Here is a 21,899-nt window from a genome sequence, read left to right as displayed (position 1 = left end):
ATAGAGCTGGCGGCTAAGATCCTAGGAAGGGGGTAGTAGTGTAAATAAATGGCAATCGAGAAGGTATTTGATCACAGACAAGATAAAGGTAAGGGTACGATCGTAAATAACATGAAAGCGTGAGATGCGGGCATGTGAGATTGATTTCTGACCCTCCGATCGAACTATCTCGAGTTTATCGATTCGGGTCCCACTCTCCAATCTCCTTATCCACCTTGCGTGAGCTACGATCCGAGCGCCACGTCAGAATAAAATCAACGGACCAGATCTCCCCGATCGCCTTTAAAATCATCGTCACCTTCGTCTATCAAACGAATCTCTCTCTCCACAAAAACATAACTTGACTCGAGCCATGGGCATACTTGATCATCTCTGGGATGATACCGTCGCTGGTCCTCGGCCGGAGAACGGCCTTGGCAAGCTTCGGAAACACCATACCTTCAGTTTCCGGCCTAGCTCCGGCAATGGTACGCCGTGTTTTTGCTCTCTTGAGCCGGTCGTTGATCATTATTTGAAAAATACACTTAATTCTTTGATATGAAACATAAAAAAAAAAACATAAAGATGCTTTAACGGATATTATTACATGAGTAACATGACTGATCGTCGATCTGATGTTTTTGATTAATTGGTCGTGTCTTAGATCAATCGGACGGTGGAGATTCACCGGAAGAGGCTCTGAAAGTGACACGCAGCATCATGATAATAAAACCACCAGGGTACCAAGGCGGTTCAGCTCCGGTTTCGCCGGCCGGTTCAACCCCACCGGTTTCTCCTTTCTCTGGTGAGTGTTTTTTTATTATTACCGCTTTGTCTCCGTTATTTATTTGGTAGGTGACACAGTGGTACGCCACTTAATTCGGCTAGGGGTAGTTTCGTCCATTTAATCTCACCTATGATTTTATTATTAATTTTTTTACTGTCCTTGATTGGGGGATATATATGGTTGGAATAAGTGAGCCGTCTTGTCAAATGTTGTCATACATACCTAACGTATGATATTTGTGTTTTTTTCATAACACCATTACGTTTTTTTATTTGTTTTTTTTTTCTATTATATAGATTTAAAGATATATGTTTCATGTTATGGTTCAAGTGAATTTTACTAACGAAAAGGAACCTATTTGGGATGTTAACGGAGCAAACGCAGGAGGAAAGGAACCCTTTCGGTTCAGGAGACGCTCGACCTCGGACGCGTTCGAGAAGGGACCAGGATCAGAGAATGGACCAAGGAACTCTCCTCCTACTTACGGCGTGTGATCTATAATCTCTAACCCCAAATCTCAAACTAGAGAAGAAGAAGAAGAAGAAGAAACAGAGTAGCCCCTGAAGCGCTTTCGTTTTGACACATCAAGTGGTCGTTGCATGCAGAGTTCGTCTTTCTTACTTTTGTAGGCTAGAGAGGTTCTCTTTTGTTTATGCGTGTGTGAGGTTGTTCCCGTGTTTGTGATTGCCTCTCTGTTTTTTTTCTCTCTTTTTGTTTGTTTTTATATGTCATCTATTCGCAATACTTCAACGTGTCTGTACATATTTGCTGCAATGATAATAAACATATTAATGTAGATGCAGATGCTTGACATCAGTTCCTAAAATCTATGGTAATATTGATTGCTTATCTTTTTGGTCTCCTGATATAATCTTTTCGGTCTCCTTAGACTAAGATGAAGTTCTACAGAGGAAAGTTCCATGAGAATGTGAAAGCCAATGGTCTGCTTGGTGAACTGAGCTTTCTGTAGACGACTGTACAAATTGCAAAAGACATCTCTTAACGCAGCATCCAATAAGATCTATAGATAAGACTTAAATCATAAACTAATAGGTCAGAAAATCCTTCGCTCATGAACCTCATGAACAATGATTGAGCCAAAACTTCAACATTTAGCCAAAATAACAGATGCCACATTTCCTCATGAACAATGATTGACCCAAAATATTTACAAATCCAAGTAAAATATACAAAATTTAAAATTTAACATCTAAATATTAATTACTATTTACAAATCTGAAAATTTTCTTTGGGATTTGAGTTTTTGTATTTTTAACACATAATCTATACAAATCTATTTTGAAATCAATTCTATAAGTAAATTAGTATGATTGGGTAACATTCGATTTGAATAGAATTTATAAATTATGAAACCAATAGGCAGTAACACATGATTTAAATACAAGTTTTAAAATCATAGAACTAATAACACTAGATTAAGTTTAGATTTTCAAATATTAAAATACAACAATAAAATACGGATTCCGTCGTCGCTTCATATTCTATATTTTGTTAAATTAGAGATGTCATCGAATTCTTAAAAATATCAAATTTATGTTTAAAATTAGAAATAGACTAATTTTATGAATTATCAGATAAATACTGAACAATTTCTGAACTTGAAAAAAATAACGATCAATGGATATTGCTCTAGGTGATCTCCATATGATCTATGCCGCCTTTCTTTCTCTCACTACCAAAGGACGCAGTCTGGAACATTTTGTCTAGATTGCGCTCTATTGTGTGTCGAAGAAGCTATGGCATCTTGTTAGTTTACCATAGCTTCACAAGACTCGGTGTATCCTCAGTAAAGATTCAGTCTTTCTCTGTTTTATTGACAAAACCGATCCTACACATCTTGGAAAATGGTTCAGTCTCTGCAAGAATAGCCATAGGGAGAATCAGTTAGTATATGCCTGTCTCTTGAATCATTATATTGCCAGCCCGTCTCCGCGGTCATCGCTATTGGTCCAGAGATTTTCATCATCTCCGGATCAGACGGTTCAGCCGTGTGGATCTTTGATTTCCAAACCGACAATATTCATAGAGGACCGGGTTTGGAGCTGTATCAACCAGACATGAGCGTAGGGTTTGTGGGGACTAAGCTATACGCTATCGAAGGCTATAGCAAGATTCAAGCAAGATCATTGGACCTAAGGAAAGAAACGAACCAAAGTTATGAAACAACGCCGATTCCGACGGAGCAGAGGGAGTTCATGTGGTGTTCGACTACAACGGCTTCGTTGAACCGAAAGGTCTGTTCTTTATCGATTCATGATGACAACTTCGTTTCCTATGATCCTAAAGATGGTTCTTGCGAGAGGTTTGAGTTGAGAAGATACAAATAGTGGAGAACATGTACGTGTGTGATAAAAATTTCTATAGTTTATAAAAACTTATAATTTTCACAAAATCTTCCTTATATTTCTATGGTTAGTGTATGAAGGGTAAGACTATAGTAAAGTGACCAGAAATTTGTTAATACAAAAGTATTCTATAGTAACTATAATCATGTAAGAGCATTGGTTCAGTTACAAAATTCCAATTTTTTCACGTAGTGTAACTAATTAAATTTAAAATTTGTAAAAGTATTACTATGTGTATTGACTCTAATTAAACTTACGGGGTGCTTTGTAACAAAACAAATGTTTATGGGTATAATAATGAATTTTGTTTTTTCATTTCAACAACAATAAGGAAACAACTCCGCTAAGGTTCTTTTAATTGGGCTTTTATGATGGGCCTTAATGTACACATATATATTGAACTCAAATCCTAATTAGATACGGTTACGTTCGGATTGAAATTTTAGGGTTGGAGAGTGACGATGAACTCGCTTCCAAGGAGGTTCGGGAGAGATCAAGGATACCTAGACCGAGACCACCGTAGAGGGAGGAGATCCGGTTCAGACTCCGACGAAGAGCTGAAAGGATTGAGTCACGCGGAGTACCGGAGGCTTAAACGCCTCAAGATGAGGAAATCTGGTAAGCACTGCATTTGGAGGAACACGCCGAGTCCGCCTAGAGATCCCAACGAGGTGGAGTCCGATGAGAACGCCGCCGACGAGGAGGTTCCGGAGAAGGACGAGGAAGATCCGAAATCTGAGTCTGGTAAGTCGGAATCTGAGTCTGATAGATCTAGGAAGAAGAGGAAGAGTAAGAGCTCTAGGAGTAAGCGTAGTAGACGATATAGTGATAGCGAGAGTGATGATGATTCGGATGAGGAAGATAGGAGGAGAAGAAGGAGGAAGAAGAAGCAGAAGAGTAGTAGGAAGAGGAGAGGACATAGGAGGAAGAGGAGATATAGTGATTCTGATGATGAATCTGAGATTAGCGCTTCTTCGTCTTCTGGGGAAGAACGTAGCAAATCAAAGAGCAAGAAGGACACTGATTCGAAGGGGAAGTTGGAAGAAGCGGGGAAGGAGCCTGAGCTTGACGAAGAGGAGATGAAGATGATTATTGAATCGAAGAAGAAAGCTTTACCAGAAGATGAAGAAGAAGAAGGTGAGGTGGGTCCAATGCCGTTACCTAAAGCCGAAGGACACATCAGCTACGGTGGTGCTTTACGACCCGGTGAAGGAGACGCTATAGCTCAGTATGTTCAGCAAGGGAAACGTATCCCACGTAGAGGAGAAGTGGGTCTCAACGCTGATGAGATTCAGAGGTTTGAGGATCTTGGGTACGTGATGAGTGGGAGTAGGCATCAGAGGATGAATGCTATTCGTATCAGGAAGGAGAACCAGGTTTACAGTGCTGAAGATAAACGGGCGTTGGCGATGTTTAACTATGAGGAGAAGGCTAAGCGCGAGGCTAAGGTGATGTCTGATTTGTCGAGGCTTGTGCAACGCCATATGGGAGAAGAGTTGGGTCCGAATCATGACCCTTTTGGTGCTGGGAAGACTGATGGTGCTGATGATTGATTTGCTTAGCTTCCCTTCTACTGCTTGTGTGGGTACTTATCTTATGCTTTTACTACTTGCTCGTTACTGAGTTTTACAGTTCTAATATGCTATGCGTGTCACATTATCGTCTTTGTGTGTTTAAAAATGGAAGATTCTGACTTTAAGGATCTGCTATTGTTCCTACGCAATTTGTTTGAGCTTCAGAGATTATAGATTATGATTGTGTGTTTATATGGCTTATAGATAATGAGTTTCATAGTTTATATGTTTGTGTGTTAAAGATGAAAGATTTGGACTCTAGGGATCTGCAACTGTTCTTGTGCATTTTGATTGAGCTTCATAGATTAGAATCGTGTTTTATATGGCTTATAGATAACGGGTTTCATTGTTTATGCGTGGGTATCACAATATTGTGCTTGTGCGTTTAAAGATGAAAGATACGGACTTTAGGGACCTGCAACTGTTCATGTGCAATATGCTTGAGCTTCATAGACTATAAGATTAAGATTTAAGTGTTGATATGACTTTAGACTTTGGTGATTGCTTGTGGAGCGTTTTAATGATTGTATTTTGTCTGTTAAAGATGTAAGATTATGGCTTCAGTGTATTACAGCTGTTTTAAATTATGACTCAGTTAGGACATCCGCTTTATGTCCCGCTTATTGGCTTATCAGACGCACGAAAACATATTTTTCTGATTCTTGAAGCTTTGCAAATGGTATTATGTTGGTGACCGAGTCATCTTCCTTATGAGCTTTGATCTCTTATTGTTGTTGTGAGTGACTTGTGATATTTGAGGGGATGTCTTTGTGGTCATGTTATCATTGTCACCATTATTGTCACCATTATTGTCACAATTCTATTTTTGGAGCTGTGAAACAAACAAGCATAAATTATTGGGTTCTCTATAATTATCCAGTGCAATAATAATTCCCAGAATTTACAGGCAGATATTAATAATTGGGTTTCAATTCCTATAGTTTATGATTCCACTTTTGTGGAACTATGCAGTGGCTGAATCTTTTCTCAATAAGTGCAATATCTTGTCATCAGAAGACCCTACCGAGGAGAGTACCTGGACCATATTCAATTATTCATTTTCGAAAACAAATTAAAAAATGTAAAAATCAACTTTGTTACCGTTGGATAAAATATCGGTTTAGACAGAGAGAGAGGAGGGAGAGAAAGCGATGTTAACATGTTCTAATTTTTTTTTTTTTGACGTCAACATGTTCTAATTATTAGTACTAATTGTTGTCAATTTATTACACTTCAAGCATGAACATAAAATAATGTCACGTTAAGGTCTCTTAATTTGACTAAACTCGCTTTCAAAGGGATTATTAAATATGCGATTATGAACAGTAATTGAAGTTAGAATGTAAATAATGTAAACGGAGAAGGACATAATAGTCAAATGAATACATTGGAGGGTATTACCGTAATTTCCTCTCAGCAGAATCAATGAAGTAACAGTGCTACTTAAAAGGACAAATGCTCTGTTCATCTTCCCCTCTCTCTCATCTCCTTTCTCTCTAACCCCATTTCTCAGATCCGTAGGATCTTCGTGTGTTTTCACGGAGGCTTAAAAACTCTAAATAGATATTCTCTTAACAGATCGCTGATCCTCTAGTGTAAAAGAAATCATCTTTCTCTAATCTTCAGGTTCAATAGCCTTTTTCTACAGGTGAGTGATTACGTTTTGTTCCCTTTACAGTATCTGTTTCCCTGTATGTGATGATTAACTTTGTTTCCTCCATGTGTTGTATGGCCTTAAACTGTTTGCTTGCAGCTTTGGAGACGAGCTCAGATTCAAAGGAGTGAAGTGTTTTGGTTTTGATTAGATAAAAAAGTGATCTTGTTGGGGGTAGTTAAAGAGACAAAGCTTCTTGATTTAATCTCAAAAATGGAAACTCTCATCTTAGCTGAAGAACATTATTACGAGAAGAAACCTCCTTCCAAAACTTTCAGGCAAATCAACTGCAGAACGTTTCACTCCGGAGTTGGTTTGCTTCCAAGGCCACCACCACCAAAGAGAACAACCTCTTCATCAACAACCAAAGGAGTTCACTTTCACTCTCCTCGTTCTCCCAAGTCAGTTTTGCCGTCTCTTAGAACCAGTCCCATCCCTATTGGTGGCGAAAGGAGAAGCCTTTCTTACTCTGAGCTGTGGGCAGGACCCACTTACTCCAACTCACCGCCACCCACTTCTGTTCCCATCCCCAAGTTCTCTCTCCGGGGAAAGAGGACGGCCTCTCTGACCTTCCCTGATGTTGATCTTCCTGAAGTTGCCAAGTCTGCTCCGGTCTCTCCAACCTCGTCTGGTGATGATAACCCTTTTAACAGTACTGTCTCCGCCACTATGACGCTGCGTCGCATGCTCAATATTGAGTTTGCAGATGCGTGAAGTCTTTAGGGGGAACAGGGGGTTTAGTTTTGTGGATATATGAATAAGGTGTTTTAGGCACCAAGCTGGTTTGAGTTTGTTTAATAGCTTTTCATGGAACACAGAAGCAGTTAGTGGTTCTCCTATGCAGATTTGAGGTGTTACTAATGGTGGAGCAGGTGGTTGGTTATAGAGAAGACTTGATTCTTGGTTTAGAATATAGGATGGCTAAAAAGTTTACCAGTCTCTAACATATGGTGGTGGTGCACCTTTGTATAGTTTCTCTTTAGAGTCAGCCTTTGTCCCTTTGGCTTCTTTTCTTAAGTGGGTTAGATTAGCTACTAGGTTCCTCTTCTTATATATCTCTCCCTCCTTGTCCATACCCCTTTGTCTACTCTCATGCCTTTGAGTCTTATCTTTCTTCCTCTCTTTTGCGTTTCTGTCTAGCCTTGAAGATGTAAACCTTACTACTTCTGTTTACTGGTCTTCCTCTTCAGCTCTTTTCCTGATTTTTTTTGTAAAGGAAGAAGGGAATAGGAAGTTCTTTCTTGTGACTAGTCTTAGAGTGTCTCTACTGGTAAAGATTCAATCCTGATGTAAGCTGATACTTCTTCTGAAGAAAAGATAGTCCTCAGGCTCTTCTTGATCCCGCCTAATCTGCTCACCATGTAAGTTTTGTAGCTCTCTTTAACTCTTAACATGTAATGAATCTGAATGTGCAGCTTTATATAAGTTTTATGGCTTTGTAACAGGGACCTATAGAAGCTGCTACTCCGCTCTGCTTTAGATGCTTCATCGTAGTTTCTTTGTCTCTCTACTATCTTTGGTTATGTTGCTATGTTACGCAGTGGCAAGTATTGTCTCTGTGTATGTATGTTTCTCGTCGTCTTTGTCTGTAGTTTGTGACAGTGTTGTTCACGTTTTACTATCTTGTTTTGGGTTTTCAATGTTGAAGGAGATGTATCCCTTGTTCCCTACAATTATTAGTATCATTCTGTATGGTTTTGTTTATCGTTCTCTATGGCTTTAAAGTCTTCAAATCAAATAATACTTCACAGCAACAAACAAGTTAGAAGGTAGTAGAAAAGGTTCATGTACAAGTGGCGATCTTTTGATGGACTATGCTTTTTACGCGAAAACTCTGTTATAGGCCCATTGAACTACCTTCAGTTCCTTAGTGGGCTTTTTGCTTTAGGTTGTATAACCTCATCACTACACAACTCCTTCAATCACTCGAGAGAAAACACAACATCATTACAAAGACAAAGCCATACAATGATGTCAGACCGGAGGCAATATACAAGCAACCAACAGCTAGGAGAATTCTCTAAATGCTAAAAAGACAAAAATTTCATTACTTTTAGTTATGATGATAAGCTAAGGTTACCATTAGTGACAATGTTAAGAAAGAGAGAGAAAGAAAAAAAAAAGAAATAGACGTTGGGGACCGACTAGAGAGAGGTTGTTAAAAGATGATCATTGTCTGAGAGTTCTATATAAGTTTGGTTTCTGAGGAAACATGATGGTTCATTATTACTCTTGGGCCCAACCTCAACAAGAAAGGAAACTTTGGTGGCATTTTCTTCCTTTTAGCAAATAATTATATTCAATGTATGAATACCGACAAGTTGATATGTCAAAGGGGCATATATTTTTTATAATTATAAACTAATCAAGAACTATATGTTTTGGATAATTTATTCAAAACATACAATGGAGATTTTCAAAACTGTGATCTAAAAAGGGGTGTTTGTAGAGTTGATTCTCTCTTTAATTAAAAATCCATACGGTAGTGTAAAATGTCTTGTCTCCTTATTTTATTTTTGACAAAATGAATTAGTTGATAACACTTGCAACCGGTGAATGGGTTAGCTACTGACTATAGTTATTGGTTATTACAAGCTATTTAAAGGCATGTGGTCAATGGCTTTTCACAATTAATTTAATCAAATATACGATTGAAGTAATTATAATACTTTTTGTCGATCTTCGAACGGTTGCCATCAAAAGTGGTAGCCGCTAGGTATATATATGCATACATATTTAATTTCTCCATTTGTTTAAAACTAGATTAATATTTGTGGACCATGTAAAATAATATTTGTGGACTGTTTTGTCTTTCAAATAAACAGTTTTAAATTTGGCCTATTTTTATATTCTAAGTCAAATTAAATTTCAGTAAACTTCAAAACGAATTTGATTGTTAAAAACTAACATTGAAACAAAACAAATACTTCAAAAACTTAAAAAAATCAACTTAATAGTAGAACATGACTTCCATGACATGTATAGATTGCGCGTGGGTGTGGTGTGTCCAACGTGGACAAATAAAAAAGTGTGGCGTAAGTGGCCCCCAAAGCTCGTCGTCTGATACGCATACGCGTCTCTGTGCCTTTGCCTTTTCCTTTTTCTGATTCTTTTTTTCCAAAAGATTCTCTCTTTTCCTCTATTTGTTTTAATTTAATTAAGCGAAAAGAGCAGCATGAGTTGTTTTATCAATAAAATAAATTATTTGGTTCATATCCGCAAAAGATTTTAAACTAATTTTTTATCTAATTAATACATATTTTAAAATAATCAATTTAAAGTACGTTTTATATAAAAAAGGTATGTTAAAAGGGTGGAAATAAATTTTACAGGTTTTATTTTAATATGAAACTTATAAGAAGAAAAACTCCAACCTGCCATCTAATTTTGAATATTATAGAAAATTTGATAATGTATTATAGTGTATGAAATTTATAAGAAGAAAATAAATCCAACCTGCCATCTAATTTTGTGCAATATTTTAGAAAACTTGATAATGTAGCATTAATTGTTTTTAAGAAAATTAATAGCACAGGCCTAATTCATGGCGTAAATTACCATTAAATTTTGTTTTAAATAAAAGCGTAAATTACATTAATCTAGGAAGCCAAATCTCCCAAGCAATCCCGAGAACACCATTTTAATACGTGCATAAAGGGTACTTTCGTCATCTACTATTTACATTTTTCATTCTCTCTCTCCTAAAGCCCATTTTAATAAACCTAAACACAAAAACTCTTTCAGAGAAACAGAGCATAAACGCCCGAGAGAGAAGGAGATCTACTCAACGAAGAAGAAGATATTATGCGACGAAGATGAGGAAGCCGAAGCTACACTGAGAGAATCTAAGAAGAGACTAAGCGCGCGTGCTCTTCCAAAAGCATCTTCGACCACACCGACGAGCGATCTCGATTCATTTTTGTGTTCTTGTGGTACGAACTCGACTTCATTGCTTCCCGATTCATTAGATAGATCTCGATCATGGTTTTGGATATATCATGAATTATATAATTCATGTTTTCATGTGTGATCGTCTCATTTTCTGACTCGTAAACGTGTTCTCTAGGTTTGACTTAAGAGCATGAAATTCTATATATTATATGGTAATCATATCATATGAAAATCTCATTTCGTCTGCCTGTTTATTTATTCGACAATCTCTCTGATTTTTTGTATTTTTCCAGGAATATTTTTTAATAGGTTGTGAGAGAGCGTGAGAGGAAAGGAAGTTCGGTGTATACACACACACGTCTTCCTTGTGGTTTGTTTGTTTGTATTAAAAAAATGGAGGTTGTGGCAAAGAGTAACTCGAAACGTATGTATTCGTGGTGGTGGGATAGTCACAATACCCCCAAGAATTCTAAATGGCTTCAGGACAATCTTGCAGGTACGTATCTTGTTAATGGTATAGTCTTGAGAATTAGGGAGCTATTTATAAAAAAATTCAACAAATATTTTTTTAAAATAAATTTGGGAACATGCTTATGTTTATATAGTTTTCTTCAAAAAATTTTGGTGGTCTGCTGCAAATATTTCATTTAGCATGGTCCAAAACCAGCCATGAGCTTACGTTTTGTTTTGGCCTATGAAAGAGCATGATTGTCAAGAGAGACATCAACGTCTCAGAGCATCCGCATTGGAGTCTCTCACATAGTAAGAGACTCTTGATGCGGATGACCTTAGCTGTTATTGTATAGCTGATGATTTTTTTTTTAATTATAATATATGATCCACAAAAACATGAAAGTCTTTGTTCTTTTGACGCAGATATGGATAGTAACGTGAAGAAAATGATCAAGGTTCTCGAGGAAGATGCAGATTCTTTCGCCAGGCGAGCTGAGATGTATTACCGCAAACGTCCTGAGCTTATGCAACTGGTCGAAGAGTTTTACCGCGCGTACCGCGCATTGGCTGAAAGATATAATCACGCAACCGTCGTGATCCATAAGGCTCATCAGACTATAGCAGAAGAGCTCCCCAACCAAGTTTCCTTCATATTCGGCGATGAGTCTCATGCTGGTGCTGACGGTGACCCACAAACTCCGGATATGCGTCCTCCTATCCGAGCTCGAGGTGAAGACGATGTTCCGTTTGGGAAAGCAAGAAAAGGACTGAAGTTTGATGATGGAGATGAAACAGTTTCGGAATCCGAACGAGCTAGCAAAGCTGAGGCTGAAGTTGCAGCTTTAAAAGACTTCATCTCTAAAATGGAGGCTGAAAAGGAAGCCACCTTAGCTCAGTTTGAGAAGAACTTGGAGAGACTCTCAAACCTAGAAACCGAAATCTCTCGTGCGCAAGAGGACTCAGCTAGACTTAATGACAAAGCGTCGAGCGCAGAAGCTGAGATTCAAATACTAAGACAAGTCATTGAGAAGCTAGAGTCTGAAAAGGAATCCAGCCTTGTTCAGTATCAGCAGTGCCTGCAAAGGATAGCTGATTTGGAAGAAGCGCGTAAGGATGCTGGAGAAGTTGAAGCTGAGACTCTCGCATTGAAGGAGAGCCTTGCTGACAAGGAAGCAGCTCTGGACAATTACAAGCAATGCTTGACAACAATAGCTAATTTAGAAGAGAGACTAAGGAAGGCTGAGGAAGATGCATGGGGTATCAACGAGCGGGCTGAGTTGGCTGGAGTAGAAGTTGTAAACTTGAAGCAAACTATCTCCAAACTGACTGAGGATAAAGAAGCTTCGGAGCTTCAGTACCAACAGTGTTTGAATATAATCGCGGATTTGAAATTAAAACTCTACTCCACCCAAGAAGAAACCAAAAGGCTTAGCAGTGAGTTGGAAGACGAAGCTGCTAAACTCAAATTCTCCGAGGAGAAATGCACTGTGCTCGAGAGGTCAAACCAGAATCTCCACTCGGAGCTTGACGGTCTATTGGAGAAACTGGGGAGTCAAAGCCAGAAGCTCACGGAGAAGCAAACGGAGCTGGTCAAGCTGTGGAGCAACGTGCAAGAAGAGCATCTGCGTTTCCAGGAAGCTGAAACCGCGTTTCAAACGCTGCAGCAGTTGCACTATCAGTCTCAAGAGGAGCTAAATAACTTAGCTGCGGAGCTTCGGAGCAAGTCCCAAATCATCAACAACTTGGAGAAGAGAAACAACGAGATGCATGAGGAGATTCAGCAAGCCAAGGTTGAATCTCTCTCTTCGGTAGCATCAGTGAAGAGTTTGCAAGAGGATGTCTCGAGTCTAAAGCAAACTATACTGAAGCTTGAAGCGGAAGTTGAACTAAAGCAGCAAGAGATGTATTGTCTTAAAGAGGAAAACTCAAACTTAAGAGAATGTAATGAGACCGAGAAGATTGCACTTGTGGAGAAGCTTGTTGAGAAAAACCATGCGCTGGAAAACTCTATCTCTCATTTGAATATTGAGCTGGGAGCAGCCAAAGGAAAGCTCAAGACCTTGAAGGAAGCTTGTCAGTCACTCTCCGTAGAGAACCACCACAGCGCCATTGAGAAACTCGTCCTTGTTGAGTTCTTCCGACAGGTTAAATCAGAAGCTGAGAAGAGCACGGCGAGGAAGACTATTGATAAGTTGATAGACGCAGAAACCGAGAATCTTCAGCTGAAGAGAAACCTCCTCTCCATCAGATCAGCAAAAGATCGTTTAGAGGATCGGTTACGTGAGAAGGAGAAGGAGCTTGAGGAAGTCAAAAGGGAGGTTTTGAAAGAGAGGTGTCGAGTTGAACTGTGGGAGTCTCAAGCTGCAACGTTCTTCTGCGATAAGGAGGTCTTAGCAGTACATGAAACGTTGAATAAAACAATGACTCATGAGGTCGCTGAAGCTTACAACGGTCTTAAAAGTAGAAGCGTGGATGTGGACAAGCGTAGAGCTATTGTCTTGTTGAATGAAAGCATTAGATCTTTGGAGGATTATGTTTTCGTTAATGGACCTTCAAAGGTAAATTTATCTTATCCTTTTATAAAGTTAGTTAATAAATTAATAAACACGCTAAATTTATTAGTTTATTCGGTCCAAAGTTAGGACCGGTTCAAAATGTAACACAAATCGATAAAATAATTTTAAACAACGTTATAAATTAATAATATATATAAGATTTATATAAATACAAACAATACAATGTTATTAATTTATAGAGTTTTTACTGTATTTGTATTCGGATGAAACTTGTTTGAACTGGTCTCATCTCTCTTACCAGGGCCATGATTCAATGAATGAATCCCTCAAGGTGGAAGATATGTGTCTAAGAATCAAAGCTATTGCAGAGGCAATCACGGAGAAGGAAAAGCTTTTGCTCCTTGAGAACTCTAACGCTTACTCTATGCTCGAGACAGCGATGAAGCAAGTCAAAGAATTAAAAACCGATAGTGGTGGTGGTGGGAGAAGCATGAGGAAGCTGAGCGGCAAAACTCGGAAACAAAGCAACGAAATCGAGATCGTAACGAAAGATATAGTCCTTGACCAAACTTCTGATGGATCATCGTACGAGATCACGAGCAAGAGAGACACCTTGGAGCTTGATAGCCACAGTTTCTTTGAGTTAAAGCCTGTGAAGACTCACAAGACAGAAACAGCGGTTAAAGCCAAAGCGAAAGGTAAGTCTTTGTCTGAAGAGTCGTTGGTTGTAGATAAGCTAGAGATTTTCGACGGGTTCATGGATCCTAATATAGAAGTGAACAAGAGGAAGGTGTTAGATAGACTCGGTTCGGATTTAAAGAAGCTGGAGAATCTTCAGATCACTGTGAAAGATTTAACAATCAAAGTCGAAACTGAGGAGAGTGAGGAGTACGCGACGATCAAAGGTCAGCTCAAGGAAGCAGAGGAAGCGGTGGAGAAGCTGTTCAACGTGAACGAGAAGCTGTCCACGAAGGTGGAGTCAGAGAAGGATGGGAACCGAAGCAGGAGGATCTCGGAACACGCGAGAAGAGGTTCGGAGAAGATTGGGAGGTTACAGCTGGAGATACAGAGGATTCAGTTTCTGTTGATGAAGCTTGAAGGAGAGAAAGAGAGTAAAGCTAAGTCTAAGGTCTCAGATACTAAGTCCAAAGTTCTTCTAAGGGATTACATCTATGGTGGATCGAGAAGCGTGACGATGAAGAAGACGACGAAGAAGAGGACTGCGTTCTGCGGCTGCGCTCAGCAGTCGACGTCTCCGTGAATGTTATTATTACTTGACTTACAAGTAAAATAAGTTCTCATGTGAAAAATGGTTTAATTTAACAGCGTTATGTTTTTGAACGCAATAGTAGTAAGTAGTGAAAATTTGAATAACAGACAGACTCTTAGCTTTTCGACTTTATTCTTGGTGAAAATATATTAATGTGAGATTTTAATTTGTAACCATCTTAAACGTTGTTGAATTCCGGTACACCGGAGATTTTCTCCGGTGAGTCCGGTTTAGCTGTTTGGAGCATGTGGTCGCAGGCTGAGACGGCTTCTGCTACCGTGAGATGAATCCAGTCTTTGCCGATGGTCTCTATGAACTTGGACTTGCTTAGCTTCTTCATCAACTCTGCTCCTGGGTTTGCTATCACTAGCTGAGAAAATTAGAGGACCAAAATGTGAAATCAATAGATGTTTGGGGACTTAATCTGAAAGGAAAAAGTTGAAGGACTAACCTTGAGGTCTCTTCGTCCTAGTATTTTGTTGACTTCCTCAAGCATGCTTATACCACTCGTGTCGATGTTCCCCACAGCTAAAATTCATATAATATAATGTCACATTTTCAAATCAAGATTAAGATGTTTCAAAGTTCGGATCTAACGTTTAAATTGAAAAAACTTATATATCAACTGATTATGCATAATGGTTTTAGAAACTCAAAATAAGCAATCAATGTCTAACCACTCAAATCAAGTATGATGTATTGTAGACTGTTTTCTTCACTCTTTCTCAGTTTCTCTTCCTCCTCATCGATCCACCTTCCAATTCTAGCAAAACATTGAACATAAACACATCATTTATATATGTGATTCACGTAAGAATAGCTAAGATTTGATAAATTATTATAAAGTAAATAATATTATAAACCTATCTCGCAAGTAGCTAGAGTTGGCGAAGTAAATAGGACCATCGATATGGAGAATGATGAGGCCAGAGAGAGTAGTTGCTTGAGGGTACTGTTCAATGTTCCTATAGATCTCTGTGTTCTGAATCTTTCCCATTAAATATATCTTTGGTCTTCCCACGAACAACAGTAACCTCAGCACTGATATTCCCACCTGAAATTTATTTTCATTTTCATTTTTTTTTGCTTATATAAACATGAATTTGTGCTGTAATTATTGCATTATTCTAAGTTACTAAATGATATTATAGTCGCGTAGAGGAAGTTATACGTACAGAGAGGATGAGACCAATCTCAATGGTACCAAAAACGACGCCGAGGAAAGCAGAGAGACAAACGAAGAAATCGAACTTGTCGAGTTTCCAAAGATGCATGGCTGCTTCGTAGTCAACGAGTCCGAGCATGGCGGCGATGATGATAGACGACAGAACTACTAACGGCGTATAAAAGAATAATGGCGTTAAGAACAGTAATGTTACTGCTACTGCAACCGCCATCACCACGTTTGATACCGCCGTTTTGCAACCGGCGTTGTAGTTCACCGCGGAACGTGAAAACGGTCCTACATTAAGAAATTATTTGTGTTTTTTTCATTATTATTATGCATTGTTCTGAAAAACTTTACATAGGTGCAGCTGTTTACACACACTTAAACGGGCTGGTATCATTAAAATAATAATAAATGAACAGAAACAAAAGAAAAGTTTTTTTTTCAAAAGAAAAGAATTTTATTATTACTTTTGCTCCTTATCAATTTTGATAAAGAATTTTTTTATTCCAAAATTTCTTAAATTTTTTAAGAAAATGAGAAAGTACTATCTCTAACAAAAATTATTCATAAATGGTAAAAATATTAAGAAATGAATAGAAATTTACTATTTCTATTAATTAATTTTTTTTGTCACCATTTAGAACCTAGATTTTACATGGTCATTATTTTTTCTAGACGATCTAAAAATTATTAAAAAATAGAAAATGATTATTTGTAAATTAGTTTAATTAATATATTGTATTATAAAATTTTGTTATGATAAATAAAAAATTCTGTTATTTCTAAATTATGGAATCTCATACTATTATTTAATATCATTTGAAGAGTAAATAAAAATTTAGTTTTTTTTTATTCAACATCCGTTTAATTAGGCTTTTTTTTTTTTGAACTCTCCGTTTTCTTAAACACTGTTATTAGGGACCCCTTTTATTATGTATTGTTATAAGTATAATCATCATTTGACCACCTTGGTGTTTGTATTAGTAAGAAAGAAAGAAAAATAATTACACAAGAGAAATATTCAACTTGCACCAACTCTTTCTGATAAGTTAATTATATCCTAATAAGCTGAAAATGAAAAATTGAATGTTACCGGTAGTGAGATAGCAAGAGGAGAAGGAACCAAAAATGTTCATCATCCCAAATGCAATCATCTCTTTGTTACCATCTATGTTGTAATTCTTATACATTGCAAAGCTTCTCCCCACTGCAATTCCTTCCTATTTATAGATAATTTGAGTAGAAGTAATTACAAGCAATTAAAGAATATATATAGAGAATTTGGATTATATATATAAAAAAAAGTGTTACAAAAAAAAAAAATATATATATATATATATAAATAGTCAATATTTTATGAAATACTCACAGCAAGAGCTAGGACTCCAGTGATAATGCCGGTTTTAAGAGCCAGCGTGACATAAGGTGACGTGAAAACCAGATGTGTGATGGACGGTGGATTAATCCCTTTCTTTAATTCTCCAATCTACTCCCACAACAAACAATAATATTAGTAGTACATTAGCATTTGATCTCAATCATGTCTCTCAGGCTATTTTTTTTGTATGCATTGACATGATCGAAACAAAGTAATAATATAAAACATTTTCTATTTTTTCATAAAGTATTAGTTTGTAGTGATAAAGCCAAAAAAAAAACAATTTCGCTTGCGTTTAGTAAAATATGTTATAAGCTGCAGTTTCATTTTTTTTTAAGCTATAAGTGTCAAATATAACGCTAATTAACGCATACGCAAATAAATAACTAAACCTAATAGTACGTTTTTGCCGCATGTGCTAGACTAAGAGAGAGAGAGAAGAAAGACGTACAATTTGGATGCCATGGAACTGGGCATGGAGGAAGTAAACGAAGAGGCTTCCAAAAATGACAGAAACAAGTGGAGCCATTGCAGATATCCAGAATAGTTTTGGTCTCTTCTTGCTCTTCAGTTACATTAATCATTTTGTTATATATTATTTAAAGTACACATACATGATAATGAAGGTATATACTAATATACGTGTTTATTTATTATACATTAATGAAGAAGTTAAAACTTACAATGTACTTGGTTGTAAGAAGGAAAAAGAGGAAGCAACACCCTAGTATTCCACTCTCCCATCTCCACTGCATATATTTTTAAAATGATACATTATGTATTACTATTTTAATTCCGACCATGTTTCTGTATAAATTAAATGATTATGTAAGCAAAATCGTTTAATTTGCATTTTTAAGCAAATGAAAGGAATTTAAATCGGTCGGTACAATAATGACAAAACATCCCGTGAACAATAACAACAATAATGCCTCATGCCACTTGCAATCTTAAAATGGTAAAAAGATCAAAAATTAAATTTTATATCTTAGAAAACCACTGATTTAGAGAAACAACGGATGATAACACAGATCTTGGACACTAATCAAGAGAATAACCCCCCGTGAATAATGTAATTTATGTATTCCTTCACGTGACATAGAGAGAGAGAAAAGTTAGAGAGAGAAAAGTCTTCTCAAAGGGGATCCGGCGGTCGGCCGGCGCGTGAGCGTCCGTGCCGTCGCCGGAGCCCTTTTCCCTTCGGTAAAAACATCCGGTCATGTCGTTCTTTCTCTTATTCGGTTGCCGTTTGCCGGAGTTCAGATCAGCCACCAACCGGTGTGGTGCTGGTACGGGAGTCGCGGCGGGGTTTGCGGATAGGAGGGGGGGGGGTCAATAGTTCGAGTTCTAGCTCCGGGAGATGGAGGCTCTCACAGATCCGTCGCCGCCGGTCCTTTGTCTCCGCGGCGGGGAAGCTTCGTTAGTTCCGCCGTCGTCGGATCTAGCTTCCGGGGGGTAAAGGCTATCACAGCTTTACGTCGCCGGCTTCAGTCCCCTAGTCTTTTAGGGTTTAGATTTTTCCGACTTTTCTTTTTAGTTTCGGCGTCTAGTTGCGGTTTTGAGTTTTTTCTGGTCACGTCGGAGGAGAGGATGATCTCCGACGGAAAGAGTGAGGTTGCATGCGAGGCTTTGGGCTGCTGCGGTGAACGGGGGTGGATGAGATCTCGCCACGGCGATTGATTCTCTCCGGCTTTAGAGTCCCATAAGCTCTTGACGGTGAAGAGGTTCGGATCTGCGGAGTCCCGGTGTGGCCGGTTGATCCTAAGGTCAGATCTCCGGTGAGGACGAGAAGCGGGTGTGTCGTGTTGATCTCGTGACACGTGACCCTCGACGTCGAGGATGTTGACACGTGTCCTCGTGACGAAAAGACGGATATGCGAGGCGGCCGCGTTTCTCTCCCGTGTGTGTCTAGGGTTTCTCAAGGTGGGCCGCTGGATTGGGCCCAATTGTGTAACGAATTTTAGCCCGTCTGGTTTAGTGGGCTTCTGTTGTAATTTGTTTCTGGGCTTGGCCCGTTTCTATTAATTAATAAACTATTGACGGAAAAAAAAAAAAAAAAACTCCTTCACGTGAAGTTTGTTATTAATATTGTCATACTCTGACATGTTTTCATCAAAATCGAATATGGATCATTCCCTTATCTTTATGTTTATACTATGCATGGAGTATCAAATCTCTATTCTCATAGTTCAAAAAGAATCTCTATTCTTTATTTATGCTTATAAGAAAATCAAAAGATCATGCACGAGCAAAAATATTCAGAAAGTCAAGACAAGGTGCAAAATGTTCATTTCTCACTTTTTATTAAGGCTTTTTACTATGTCAGAGCATTAATTAATAATATAACATCAGAACTGTGCCAAACATAAAATTAATAATACTGTAATTCAAGAAAATAAGAATATTAATATATAGACTCACATTCGATCGGTCATTTCTGTGATGCTTGTTTTAATTTAAGTAAATGATGATTTCATGATATAAAATACATTAATAGACATCATATTTTTTCATGTATATAAGTCATGTTATTGTTATTTTCAAGTAATGTTTATAAGTATGGTTTGGGGTATTAACTAACCGTAAGAGGCCAAGGCAGGTTTGCATGAGTCCGGCGAAGAAAGTGGCGGTGAAAGCTAAGTGAAGGTAAAGTTTTGGATTCTCCACCGCGCTTACCTCTTTTCCCAGCATTGCCGCCGTTAACAGCGACGCCACCGCTACTGTACCCACCGCTAAATCTTTTGAACTTCCCATTATCGCGTAAACCATCGGCGGCACGAAGCTCGAGTCTACATTTCCATACATATATTTAGATATTTTGAGTATGTGCATATAGTAGATTTCATATAGACTAATGTTAAAAACAAATCTACCGGTAAAAAAACACACAATATACCAAACCAAAACCAAAGTGAGTTTTAATTACTCAGACCAAAAGTAATTTGAAACCAAAACTGAATAAGTATCGTTGTAATACTAGAGTTCTTAAATAATTAATTAAGAAACTCTTCTTTGTAATATGAAATAAAAACTATAAGAAGAAGAGAACGTACAAAGACCAAGGATTGGAGGGAGATTAGCGAGTTGAGCATAGCTAATCCCTTGAGGAATAGCAAGACTTGCTATCGTGATCCCTGAGATAACGTCTGATTTCAAGTAGTTCAAATTGTAACCACGAGCCCATTCCAAGATCGGGAACACGTGTCTCAACACTAACTCGATCTTTTTCGACGTTTTCGATTCGTTCCTGATTTTTCGGAACGGATCGTCGGCGAAAAGGATTTCATTGAGAGTGTTCTTTAGTGATTTCAAAAAAGGTTGTGGTGGAGGGGTTTCTACTTGGGGGTAATGTAATGCCCTTTTGCACATATTCTTGTATTTTCTTTGCTGTGAAGAACTTATGGAATGAGACTGATCAAAAGCAAAGTCTCATTTGTATTCGAGTGTGATGAGAAGAGAGGAAGATGTGGTTTTTATAGAAAAGGAGTCAAGAAACTTTAGCATTTTTTTCATTTCCACAGGGACCCACAATGATTATTGGTTTTTTGTTTTGTTAACTATATATTATGTGAATACCAAAGGAAAAACTTTATGCTACGTACTTTCTATTAATAACTTAAGGTATTAGCGTTAGAAATATCTTCCATATTACGTAAAAATAAGATCCAGATTTTCACATTATTTTATTTCTTTTGGGTACGATTGTATATTTTTTTCTACAGCTTAAACTTTGTTATAAACTTAGATATATATATTACCTTTTGTTAGATATTTTGAAATGGCAATTAGAAGCTATTTCATGCACTTTTAATCTAAACCTACTTGTTTTTTCTCACATTACGTTACAACTTTGACGTACAGAGGCATCCAAGGAGATGTTTAGACTTATACGGAAACAATTGCATAAGAAAATCGTTAAATAATTTTTTTTTTTTTTGGTACAAAAATCGTTAAATAATTAAGAGACATATGATTAAAATGAAGCAGCAGCATGAGCTGTTACAAGACTTCCCAATTTGGATCGATCACTCTCGTTACCATTATTTTCTTTTTGTCGATTTGCATTTGGAGCATTTCAGAATTCAAAACATTCGCTTTCCTTTTCTTCAACACACAGCTCGAGGCTTCCCATGTTTTACTCTTTTTTTTTGCACATACAGAAAGTGTTTTACATCACATATTTTATATGTTTTGTTTACTGAAAAAACATATTTTATATGTTTATATTACTTTTAATTTACAACTAATATATATTTACATTACATGTAAAAATAGTAATGCGAATACTTATATTTATATTGATTAGTTAAAATTCAACTTCTATCAGTGATATTTATAAATAGTTATATTAATGTTAAAACTGAATATAATAGTGTATATATATTTATAGTAGTGGAGTTATTTAGGAAAAATATTGTTATACCAACATGTCAATAGTTATAATAAACAAAAAAACGAGTTCAAAATCAATATTATTGAATTCAGACAATTAAATTCTAATATCAAAATAGTACACTTAACAAAAAAAATTAAAGAGAAACATATATACTACTTTTTTCTTAAACAAACAAGATCGTCTACATCCAAACTCCATACTCCAAGTTAGAAATCTAAACTATAAATCCTAAAGCTTAATTATATAGTTTTGAAGCATTTAGTTTAAGTTATCCCATTTCTTTTTCTTTTTCTTTTGAAAAAAAGTCTAACCCTTCCCGTGAATGTCCTTTAGCTACACTACACACATACTTTGGCATTTTCGTTTACAATCGTTTCTTGATCCACTGTTTCTGTTTTCTGTGTTCCCTATATTATCACATGGACATGTGAAGCTTAACCATGAATATATACAAACAACACTTT

At 37.3% G+C, this 21,899-nt stretch overlaps 6 protein-coding genes across 8 annotated transcripts; 5 read left to right on the top strand and 1 right to left on the bottom strand.

Annotated features, from left to right (window-relative positions):
* Positions 1-225: 225 nt before the first annotated feature.
* Positions 226-1,562, top strand: LOC106426774 (dormancy-associated protein homolog 3-like). 2 transcript variants are annotated; one of them, XM_022692185.2, is made up of 3 exons: positions 226-467; positions 644-784; positions 1,151-1,562. In XM_022692185.2, exons 1-3 carry the CDS (start codon positions 353-355, stop codon positions 1,258-1,260), a joined length of 366 nt encoding a protein of 121 aa, XP_022547906.2. In that variant the 5' UTR covers positions 226-352; the 3' UTR covers positions 1,261-1,562. The 2 variants fall into 2 exon arrangements, with proteins under 2 accessions (XP_022547906.2, XP_048595192.1); XM_048739235.1 differs by having other exon boundaries at positions 1,142-1,562.
* Positions 1,563-1,661: 99 nt separating this feature from the next.
* LOC125577965 (F-box/kelch-repeat protein At2g44700-like) lies at positions 1,662-3,114 on the top strand. The gene is made up of 2 exons (XM_048740184.1): positions 1,662-1,694; positions 2,710-3,114. The coding sequence occupies exons 1-2, from the start codon at positions 1,662-1,664 to the stop codon at positions 3,112-3,114; spliced, it is 438 nt and encodes a 145-aa protein (XP_048596141.1).
* A 418-nt stretch (positions 3,115-3,532) lies between these two features.
* On the top strand, positions 3,533-8,069 carry LOC125577661 (NF-kappa-B-activating protein-like). The gene is made up of 4 exons (XM_048739232.1): positions 3,533-4,717; positions 5,302-6,354; positions 6,460-7,721; positions 7,806-8,069. Exon 1 carries the CDS (start codon positions 3,594-3,596, stop codon positions 4,683-4,685), a length of 1,092 nt encoding a protein of 363 aa, XP_048595189.1. The 5' UTR covers positions 3,533-3,593; the 3' UTR covers positions 4,686-4,717; positions 5,302-6,354; positions 6,460-7,721; positions 7,806-8,069.
* Positions 6,574-8,069, top strand: LOC125577662. Its single transcript, XM_048739233.1, has 2 exons — positions 6,574-7,721; positions 7,806-8,069. The coding sequence occupies exon 1, from the start codon at positions 6,574-6,576 to the stop codon at positions 7,072-7,074; it is 501 nt and encodes a 166-aa protein (XP_048595190.1). The 3' UTR covers positions 7,075-7,721; positions 7,806-8,069.
* Positions 8,070-10,028: 1,959 nt separating this feature from the next.
* Positions 10,029-14,658, top strand: LOC106439308 (protein NETWORKED 1C). Of its 2 annotated transcripts, XM_048739229.1 has the most exons (5): positions 10,029-10,292; positions 10,427-10,463; positions 10,545-10,747; positions 11,128-13,262; positions 13,522-14,658. In XM_048739229.1, exons 3-5 carry the CDS (start codon positions 10,645-10,647, stop codon positions 14,479-14,481), a joined length of 3,198 nt encoding a protein of 1,065 aa, XP_048595186.1. In that variant the 5' UTR covers positions 10,029-10,292; positions 10,427-10,463; positions 10,545-10,644; the 3' UTR covers positions 14,482-14,658. The 2 variants fall into 2 exon arrangements, with proteins under 2 accessions (XP_048595186.1, XP_013736172.2); XM_013880718.3 differs by lacking the exon at positions 10,427-10,463 and having other exon boundaries at positions 10,030-10,292.
* On the bottom strand, positions 14,522-20,408 carry LOC106444009 (sulfate transporter 3.2). The gene is made up of 11 exons (XM_048740183.1): positions 20,089-20,408; positions 19,621-19,828; positions 17,723-17,788; positions 17,491-17,604; positions 17,031-17,147; positions 16,755-16,881; positions 15,666-15,952; positions 15,354-15,544; positions 15,168-15,253; positions 14,942-15,018; positions 14,522-14,860 (listed from the first exon to the last, which is right to left on the bottom strand). Exons 1-11 carry the CDS (start codon positions 20,406-20,408, stop codon positions 14,669-14,671), a joined length of 1,785 nt encoding a protein of 594 aa, XP_048596140.1. The 3' UTR covers positions 14,522-14,668.
* Positions 20,409-21,899: the final 1,491 nt, after the last annotated feature.

Source organism: Brassica napus, chromosome A9 (genome assembly GCF_020379485.1).
Source record: "Brassica napus cultivar Da-Ae chromosome A9, Da-Ae, whole genome shotgun sequence".
NCBI classification, from domain to species: Eukaryota; Viridiplantae; Streptophyta; class Magnoliopsida; order Brassicales; family Brassicaceae; genus Brassica; species Brassica napus.
The sequence above is the reverse complement of the archived record's forward strand: the minus strand, read 5'-3'. Positions and strand labels throughout refer to the sequence as shown.